Source organism: Pleurodeles waltl, chromosome 1_2 (genome assembly GCF_031143425.1).
Source record: "Pleurodeles waltl isolate 20211129_DDA chromosome 1_2, aPleWal1.hap1.20221129, whole genome shotgun sequence".
Taxonomy (NCBI): domain Eukaryota; kingdom Metazoa; phylum Chordata; class Amphibia; order Caudata; family Salamandridae; genus Pleurodeles; species Pleurodeles waltl.
The window spans coordinates 77,106,859-77,117,470 of record NC_090437.1 but is presented as its reverse complement, the minus strand read 5'-3'; the positions used below and the strand labels follow the sequence as shown (position 1 = coordinate 77,117,470).

The 10,612-nt window shown below is 44.6% G+C and overlaps 1 protein-coding gene across 3 annotated transcripts in view; it reads right to left on the bottom strand.

Moving 5' to 3' along the window:
* Window positions 1-564: 564 nt before the first annotated feature.
* TMOD1 (tropomodulin 1) overlaps window positions 565-10,612 on the bottom strand; it is a 476,820-nt gene continuing 466,772 nt past the window's right edge. For all 3 annotated transcript variants that reach the window (XM_069236536.1, XM_069236542.1, XM_069236532.1), the window contains one exon: window positions 565-4,655. Coding sequence is in view for 2 of the 3 variants with exons in the window: in XM_069236532.1 (XP_069092633.1) it covers window positions 4,591-4,655 (65 nt within the window). In the remaining variant the exon portion in view is untranslated. The remainder of the gene's footprint in view (window positions 4,656-10,612) is intronic.

The following is a 10,612-nucleotide window of genomic DNA, read 5'->3' as shown; positions in this document are numbered from 1 at the left end:
GGTCCCCCATACTCTCCAGTGCCTCTGGTGTTGGGGGGGTGTCCCTGGGGAGGGCACCTGTGGGCTTATTCCATGGTGTTCCACCATAGAAATAGGACCACAGGTCCCCTAACGCCTTCCCTGACCCAGGTGTTAAAAAATGGGGCAAAGCAAGCTTTGCACCATTTTTTGACCCCTCCTCCCTCCCGTGCAGCATTTTTGCAGAGGAGTATAAATATGGCGTTAAGGCCATAGAGTCATTTTTTGCAGGGGAACGCCTACCTTGCATCTCATTAAGGCAAGATAGGTTTCCACTTCCAAAAAATGAATTTAACTCCATAAATTTGCCGCTAGATGGGTCGAGCAACCAAAGTATAAATATGGAGTTCGTTTTGCACAGAATTAGAGTTTAAAAAATGACACTAACTCGGTGCAAACAGAGTATTTATATATTCCCCATTGTGTGCTAGTTTGTGTCAACCCAGCCTAAAATGTTAGTAAATCTCCCCCAAAATTTTAAATCCACACCTATAAAGTGTGATATACTAATTCACTGAGAAATAACTAACAATGTAACACGAAACGTTCTTGGCACATTAATTTTATTTTACTTTGAGCGCCCCTGCATAGATACGCTTATCCTTAGAGGTAAATCAGATCCTTACAGCAGCATTTAGTTACATTGTTCGGAGTAAATTTCGCTATATGTAGGCTGCCCTACAGAGTTGTCATTCTGCGGGGCGTGCAACGGTTTCTGATCAAGATTTTTTTTTTATCACCTACACTGCTAAAAATATATATTCGTTTTCATTCTCTTGCACGTTATACATTTTTAGGATCTGTTGTTTTCACAGTATTGTGCCACTGCAATGATTTTTTTCTTGGTATTTGGCTTTAAAACATGTTGTTTTTTTAACATTTGCATACGTTCTATTGCACATAGAAATGTTCCATTTTCAGATTTATATCGCTAAAATCATTTCACGTTGTTTTGATATTTGGAAACTGCCATTTGAATGGTTAGTAAAAAATTCATATAGCTAAATACATACAAATGAGCACAAAAAGGTGTACCTTGCTTGGCACACTAGTTTCTGTTAAAAATCATATACATTTGAAACCAATGAAGATGAAGGTTTGTGAAAAATATCTTTAAGTTATGGAATTGCTGATAAGTGATGTGTATTTCTTTCTCCTTCGAGGTGCCGAGTGGCCAGCGGGGTCTCCAGTACACACACCACGAAAAAACACAGTTATGAGTTTGCCCTACACATTTACAAAGCAGCAGAACTGTAATCCCTTATTCAAAATGAAAAGGTGGTGATGTCCAATTGTCGTGTGTGAGGTGTATAATATAGGATTTTTAATACAGTAAGAAACAGCTTTGCGGCTTCTGTTTAGGAAGATGCTTCCGGTCTTCAATGTACCTTTAATTTTACATGTGAGATGTCTGTCACGCTAAGAGAAGGAATCTAGAAACACCTACGATAGTAGAATAACTTTCAGAAGGTCGAAACAAAGTGCTCCCATTGGCGTAGCCACCCCCTAAGTCCACAAGCCCACGACCTGTCCTGTCTTTGCTCTGCTTAACCTTCCCACTTCAGTCGCTTTTTTCCATTACCATATACAATGTCGGCCAGAAACACAAAGCCTTGAACTGGGGGCACGAGTCGGTTTTCTTTTTTCTACGGTTTATCTTTGGCTAGCTAGTTCTTTCCTGAGGGACCCTAAGCACTGTGTGAAGTTTTATGCCACATTGTGTAGTTTTTTTGGCTATGTCGCTGTTTATTTGGGGCCACATGATCACATTTCTTTCATAAGCATTTGCAGCTCTCTCGTTGGGAAGACACTGAAATGCCACCTTGCATGATGAGAATATCTTTAGGGCCGTCATCTCGACATGTGTTTGCAAAGAGGACTATCTGAGTGTCAGAGCAAGCTTTTCACACTTCTTCTTCAGGGGTTCTGAGTTGAGGATCTTTGCTTCACATTTAGCGCCCGAAACGTCAGAGCATTATAAGTGCATGGCTTCAGAGGTTATGAGTGCTCCAGCACTTAGGCACTCCTCATTTGCATTGCTGCAATATTCACCTGCCTCCAGCCCTGAAATGACACTAAGGCTTTGGGGTAGCACAACTCTTCTAGATCCGAGATTGCCTAGCAGAAGGATACAGGCACCTCAGTGGCACCAAATAAGTCTCTGGCACTTGCAAATAGTCCAAGACAGGCTAGATCAGGAACTAGAGTTGACATAATAAAATGGGCATTTTCTTTGCCATCTACATAAAGAAAACTGCTGACTCTGAAAAGGCTAGAAGGAATATTGGCTGATGGAGTTTGGCTTTTATATTGTTCAGATTTCACATTAGTCATTTCCACCCTTAATACGCCCCAGAAAGTATAGATAGTTCGATAATGTGGCATGCAAATGTGTTAGTCTTTCAGAGGATTCCTGGATGGTGATTTGTAAAAGGTCCGATACTCCCTTCTATTCATATCTCAGTGGAATGGCTACAACAAGATAGCCTTTTAAAGTTCCGTCCATGTGGTCCAATCTGGACTGCCCTGACATGTCCCAGGGGAGATTGGGTTTCCAGGCTCCACCAGGCGGTGGCTCTTTTCCTGAGAAAAGAGGATTTTGAAACATGGTAACCAGGATCATAAGACTGAGTTGGGTGAGACACAAATCCCTTATTAAAAAGATCAACAGTCATCTCCTCGGATATTTCAGTGTACAACACTTCAATGTGATCTACAGAGTTGTCCGTGCCAGCTTCAGTGCCTGACAGATTTAGGAAGGTGGCTTTATTGCACCAGTTCCTTTGCGTAAGGAGGCCAAATGAGCCGATAATATGAGGAGGGAGGTGTAACAAAATGCAGCTCTTTGCCTCAACCAAGCTAATGCCACATTCATGCTAGTGCAATGCAGAAAACACATGCAGCAAGATGTGTGGTCATCGCTGTATTAGATACCTTAAGTCACCTCATATTTAAGGCCCACAAAGCAGCGCTAGACCTTCGACTAGCAAAATGTAAAATCAGAGGAAGACAATGAAAATGACTACAGTCCCCTCTTTCCCTTATGTCTTTCCGGCATTAGACCAACACGACATTGTGACTCACTCTCCATGTTTTGTTCTGACAGCTCCAGAAAAGGCTTGACTTTAATATGTTTTTCATACAAACATTTCCACCAAGTTATATCTACAAGAGACCATAGCATAAGGTATCAGAGGATCCTGAAAAGGTAGTTCTTTGTCCTCTCCACCAGCCAGGATTTAATGAAACAAAATGGACTCTGTGGTGTTGCTACTACCGCTCTCGGTTTAGACAGATAAGCAGTATTTATGGATATAGAGAGCTGGTCTGGACCTCAACTCTGAACAGCGATTTAACAGTACCCTTGGACTTTTTCCATGGTAGAGAAAGGATCCAGATGACCTTCTATCTTATTAGATACATCATCTGGTAACTTCAGAGCTTCTGCTGGAGGTAGAGAAGCATTTGGCATTGAGGTGATAGAACCCTTTTCAGTGCTGGGGCAGAACCAGGTATTCTGTTCTTCTCCACTTTGATCTTGAAGCTATTTAGTTATCACCTTCCCACAGCCAAGCTCAATTTGGGGACTGGTTAAAAAATGTTTTGTACTTTGGATGTGAGATTGGCACTACACATAGACTTGAAAGGTACCCGATTTCATATGCTTATCTGGGTGCACATTGGGGTAAATATCCATTCCCTTCAAGCCCTTTGTGTTAGTGGGCACTGTGTGCACTGGCCTTTTCAGTTTTCAACGAGAAACGTGCAAAGAGGAATTGTCTGAAAAAAACACTTCAGCATCTGGAAGAACTCTTACTGCCTTCCCCATCTGCATCAATATGCTCTTAGAGAGTGTTCTCCCACATATGCGCAAAAGGGGGCTGAGCACACTGGAGTAGGACTGTGTTATTCACTGATGGAACATATGTACCTACAGTCCATCTGCACCACCTTCATCTAACATACCATCTCACAATCTTTCTGTGGCATGAGGCTTTAAAAAGTTAGTTGGGGAAAAGAGGCACTGAAGAACTAAGACCAATCAGAGAGTGTGGATACATAGCCAGCGATCTGCTCTATCTCCACTGCTGCGGCAGGTGCTTCTGGCACTCTCCTCTAACTGTGACAGACATCCTTTGCTTATGAAGAATACGGTTGGCTAGATTTACAGAGATTCAGTATTTTGTACTCTTTTTCTGTGGATTACTGTGGTGTCCAACAAAAGAGCTTATTTAGGAGATTGTTATATGGTGTTGCATGATGGGACTCTCCTTCAGTTCTCTTCCCACCTTTCAAAGCAAGGCACATTAGACTGAGAAAAGACGAGTAGACGGATGCAGGAAATAATATTGTCCTCAAGGTAAGAATCATGAGCTATATTTTGAAAATCTTCAGCTACATTTGCTAGTTAAGGTAAACCTTTTTAGTGCACAAGGATGACGCAAAACTGAACAGAGCCATGACAAATGTTTGGTGCTGCTGCTTTGCTGCTAGGATTCCACAGTCTGGCACAAGCTATCGGTGTAAGGTGTCCTGGTCCAGGGCGCAGTCTCGTCACACCGCCAGTCAGGGCTACACCCCACTCCGGCACTTGGGATAGATGGGACCACTTAAGTCTGCAAGTCTTTTCTTCCTCACTGAAAAATGGAAGATCACAACATTTTAATTAGCGTTCATTTCAGCTTGTAGTTTCATATGTGTGTCTGACTTTGTGTGTTCTGTACATGTAGATTCTAGCCTCCAGTGTTAACATTTCTGGTGCTCATATGCAGTGACTCGCCTTAAAAACAGCAAGAAAATTAGAGGGGCCTCCAATTTAATCTTCCATTTTCTGGTTCTCTTTACAGAAAGAATTCCCTTGCCGGAGGACTGCCAAGGGCAAGTTGTATACAATAGAAAAAGCGAATGCTGAGCAATACATTGAGTGGCCCTATTGTTTTACTTTTGTGCAATCATCCATTAAAAAAACAGGGTGAACTTCACTATCAATGATTGATATAATCAGTCTTTCTTAAATATACATTTCAAATAAAATACAGTTGCAGAATATTAAGACCAACACAGTAGAAAGAAGAGAAAGCAGTAAAAGATAAAAGAAGACCAAAGACATTGAAGCACAAAAGAAGTTGTGTTGAAAGGGAAATCCTCACCATTCTAGAGCACAGAGACACCCCTATTAGAAAGAGTGTAGCCAGACCTCAGCTGCCCGAGTTGCATTGTGAGGACCAGGATTACATTTGAGAAAAAGTATTCCTTTTAAAGCAATCTATCACATCAATTTAATAGTTTCAAATCTTTCTTCTGGAATATTTGCCATCTCATGTCCACGTGTAAAACATTGCTCCAATCGTTCACTTAGCCATGGTTTTTCTATACTGGAAAGTACTAATACCTATAAAAGTGCTATTTTCTAGATACGGACTCGTGCCCTTGATTTAGGTTCTTTTGCAGATGTATCAGGTGTAAAGTCGTCTCCAGTAACTATAGTGTTAACTCTTCCTATGTGTGCGTTTCAGGAGCAAACAGTAGGCTTCGACATTTAAAACACACTTTTGGTAAATCTAAGGAAATAATTAGAATTGATTATGAATATCTCGATACCTGTGCTGTTGTCGTGGATCCTCCTCATGGGGTGGGCAAAAGGAAATAGTTGACTAGTGTGGTTGCCAGTGAAATTCATGGTGGGATCCTCATGGTCTCTGATGATGCAATTTCACTTCTAGCTTTTAGGGCTGCTCGTGCGGAATTTCTAATTAACAACAGAGTGTCCATATAAATGGCACACCTATTTCAGGGTGACTGTGCTTGCAGTTGTGGTTTACAGTCTCAGCTATCATTACGCTGCGACAGGTATCTAGGGTGGATCCCTTTATCTTTCTGTCTTGCTTTGTTGAACAATAGCTGGTCGGAGTCTGACAAGTTTCTCCCCGTGCATAGTCCATTAGAAAAGCTAAATCTGATGTAATAAATATGTTTAGAAGTCAGATTCACATTTGTACTAGTTAGCAAAGTGGTTTCCTCAACCCTTCATATTTAAATACTCACTTCTCATGCTACTCTGTTTTACAATGGTGTTTAAAAATATTGCATCTCTGCTCACAATCCAAGATACTCAACCATGCACTTGCCACTTTTTAACTGCCTCTGGCCCTTCCAGGAGTGTCCAGAACATCTTACTACTAGAAAGTTCATGTTTCCTGCCCTAGTTCACTTTACAACATCAAGGTACCATTGCATCAGCTATTGTACGCTTCAAGCTAGACAGCAGCAATAGTCCTTCCATTGACCTACTTAAGGCTCAAGGGACTAAAAACCCTGCAATAATGTCTTACAAATCTTTCACGTCCTAAAAGAGCTGCACTTGTTGCCTGCTTATGTACAAATTCAGAATATAACATAAACAATGATTGATTTAATAGCCCAGGGAGAAACACCAGTTTTCTCCAGTCTTCAGAAAACAAGATACTTGGCGGATGTTTACTTCGTGGCATAAAAGGGAGTTATCCATCCTAAAACAATTCACAACGATATCTTCCACCCTGGCTATTGTACATCCCAGCGGTAACCAACTCAACATGTAGTTTGCAAACTATTCACAAAACTACTCACCTAGGCTAAGAGTCATCTTCACCCTAGTGTTTCAGTTGCCTCCAATGGTTCTGCTCACATTACCAACAAACTACTTACAGTGCAACTATAGCCAAATATGCTTTTAAAATGATTGATATAACTACCATCTAATACTCATGCCCACTACAGCACAGTATTGACCCAGCTTCCAAGTGCTGTAACATCCGTCTTGCCAACAGCCTTTGGCTCTGACCACAGCCCTTCTCTTCTGCAGGTTCCTCAACTTCTTAAGAGTTCAAGGTCCCACCATCTTTATTATTCCCAATCTACACTACCTCTCCAAGTCACCTAGCCTGCAACCTCCACCTCAGCCTTTCGTTAATGTCTTAATGAGTGATCTTTGAAGGACATTGTGCTCATATGTTCAAAAGTATTATGAACTGCAAAGTGCGTGTTTTGCAAAAACTCATAAAGTACTTTTTTCCTAATTTCAATACTTACAACAGTCCTTATAAGAGTCTGAAAAGTCTTTTCAATCTGTAAAGGGTTTTTTATAAACCTTTACAAATCATGGATAAGTGGGACGTTAGATGGGTACTTCCTGCTATTTGCTATTCAGAAGACAGGCATCAGTGGTTTGTGACTGCAGCTGTGGTGGCAAACCACCTCAAAGGGGATGGTATCTGATTTGCAAAGGGGGAGCTGTACACACGGAATACTTCCCACCCTGGGAATAATGATGGCGGCCTCAGGAGGAGCTGACGCTGATCCGAGAGCTAGTGCTTCCTGTCCCTGATGTCTTCCCAAAATGGAAACTCTTTTTTTCTTTTTTAAAGCAATCCCTTTAACTAACATAGGTTGCTTTAAAAAAGAAAAAAAAAAGAAAGTATGTTTTCCGTTTAGAATACAAATGCACAGACAGATGTATGATGTCCATTGCAGGCCTCCATTCTACCTTTTAAGCCGATGTCAGGGGTCTCAAATTTAGATGGGCCTCATTAGTATTCATGAGGCGGGTTTTTTTGAGACACCCTGTGAATGTACAATTTGCTATGCAATCTATTAGTACACAGGACTCATTGAAATATGCACAACCCTAATTTGTGAATAGGAACCATATAGCAGGGTCTTCATCCCTTACCTTACAGTGTTCATGGATGGTATGATACTGTGCCTCTGAATAGAGTAGTGTGCTGCTGTTCACTATAATCCAGATTACATTGCAATGGCATTGTATTTTGCACTATGCTTGACATTACTCCATATCTACTTACGCAGACCTGCCAACTTCCCTGAAAAACCCACAATGTGAGTAGGGGGTGGGGCCTTGGAGGGGTGTGGCCTCATGCCATGGAGCACCAAACACCCTCCTCAATTAAAAAAAAACAAAAGCTTGCTGAGGCTGCTTCTGATGTCCTTGGGTGTTTTCACACCCATTAATGCACATCAGCAGTTACAAACCTCCGTAAACGGTCTGAAAACCACTGGTTACAGCGGGTTTCAGCTCGTTTTCCCTGCCACCATGTGATACTGGCTCCTCAACAGGAGATGGTGAGAGGGGAGCCAATATTGAGTGTCACTCTGTGGCACCATGTGAGTTGGAAGGTTTGACATGTCAAAATCATCAGCCTTCCCTTTACCAACGTGCAGGCATCCAAATGTAAAGGGCAAGAAATCATTAGTGGTCAAAGAAGAACAGCCCTACTTAAAAAGAAAACATAAATATGTGTTGATAACAAAATAAAAGCTTCATTTTGGGATAACGCTTAAACATTTGGGGGGTGGCTCCCCCTTTCAAGGACCAGAGGCCAGATGTACGAATTTTTGTTTTGAGACTCAGAAATTGCGAGTCGCAAAACAAAATGTACAACAGTGTAAAGCACACTGTTAGTGATTCCCAATGGGGTCGTAAAGACCTACCTTGTCAATACCATCAATATTTATGAGATAGGTCGCAATTTGCGACCCATTGGGAATAGCCACACTCACAGGGATGGTGTCCTGATAGGCTCAGCAGACCACCATGTCTGTGACTGCTTTTTAAATAAAGCAGTTGTTTTACTAATCGAAAGTGGGTCCCGGGGGGGGGGACGCCAAAGTCATGAGGTCTCCCCCCCCGGGAATTTTGTGGAAGGTGGTGCAGTTTTTGGGTGCTGTTTGGGCGTTTTTTGGGAGGAAGGGCTGTAGTATTTATAAGGGGGGCATTTTGTTACGGTCACCATTTTAGGTGGTGACACAGTGGCTTGTGAGCAGCCATTTTTTGATAGCGTAGGGTCAAGGTACACTTTTTCCCCGGTGTCATTAGTGGCTGAGAGAAGAGTAGAGTGTGGCTTGTCAGCGCGCTACTTAAAAGCATGTTGTTATTAGTTATCTGCATTATTACTTATCTGCAGTGCGTGGCCGATGGATGAGCGGGTCTCTCAAGCGCTCCGGCTTCCGCGTGGGGACGGGCACCTGGATCTGCTGGCGGATGGTGTGGTCAGGAGCTCCCGGCCGGCGTGACGGGCGGCAAGCAGGGTGGTGGCGGCCGTGGCAGCCTGCTCGCCCTCGCGCAGTATGGGAAATCTGAATCGGCAGGTGAGGTTTGGCTTGCAGGGGCGGGGGAAGCATGTGGGTGTTCCTGGAGCTTCACAGGGGAGGAGTTCTGGCTCGCCGGAGCAGCTATCCTGTTTGACAGTCCGGTTGCGTGCCCGGAGTGCTTTGATGCGAGCGGGGGGAGGGACAGTGTCGGACTGCGGGGCCTCGGGGAGGAATACAATTCAGCGCCTGGGGAAGGGAGGTGGAGGGAGGGCCTGGGGGAGTAGGGTGGGGGTGGGGCATAGAAAAAAGGAGTTGGGAGAGCCTGAAGGGGAGGGTACTGGGGGTTTAACACAGAGAGCTCAGGAGGGCTGGGGGGTAATGGTACTGAAACAGGAAGGAGTTGCACAGAGCAGGAGAGAACATTTGGTCAGGGCAGCTAGTGGTGAGGCACTGGGTGGAGAGAGGGGGGAGTTTTTGATTTAGGGGAGAGAGAGGGTTTAGATTTTTAAGACGCAGTGCCTGCGCAGCCTGAAGGAGTGCAAGGGTTGGGCCCCCTTTTAGAATGGAGCGAGGATGAGGGAGAAGAACAGGAGGATGAGGAGGATGGGATAACATTGAGGGTTTGCCCCCCACGTCGCACTTATGGCAAGAGGGTGGAGGTGGAGGGTGCTTGGGTTACACAGTGGGAGGACTGGTCGGATGAGGGGTGCGGGGGGACCTTGGGGAGGGGGAGGAAGGAGAGTTACAGCAGTGGGAGGGTGGTCACGTTTCTGGTCCACGGCTCACCAGCACACCAGGCCTTTTTTGGCAGGATCAGCCTTATGGGGGAGAAGGTGACTCAGGTGGGCTTGTGGCGGCCGGGGAACCCTGGGAGGAAGAGAAGGCGGGGCCCAGCACGGCCGGCTGGATAACACCAACGCGAATGCAGGAGCAGGAGAAGGGGGCGGCCAAGGTTTGTATGAAAGGTCAGCGTGCCGGAAAGGGTTTTGCGCCCTCCGGTGGCATTGCACCTGACAGTCAGCGGCCTGGCCATACCGAGCGGCTAGGAAGGTCCCAGACGGTCGTCACTTCAAACAGCAGGATCGGTAACAGATATAAAGAAAGCAAGGGTTTTGGAAGGTGCCTTGCTCAGTGAATCTGATGAGAGTGTCAGCAATGACTTACTGGATTATGATGAGGACAGTGTGGAGGAGGGGGAGTTACGCGAACAGGAGGAAGAGGACTGGTGGAGTAGATGGGGGGCAGGGTCTAATGCTGTCCGTAAGTCGTTTCAGGTATCGGACAGCGTATCAGGAGCTCTCAGAGCGGCAAGACGGATGGTTCAGGAGCGGTCCCTGTCACTGCAAAAAGGTAAAGGAGTGGGGGCATTGCGCCCAGGCATGGTGTCGGTTGTGATCAAGGTGAATGCAGACAGCTCAGGGGAGTGCCTACATAAAGGGGTCTATGTCCAAGATGTTAGGGTGGGTCCAGATCAAATGGGGGCAGTGAGCACGGGGGCAGAGGA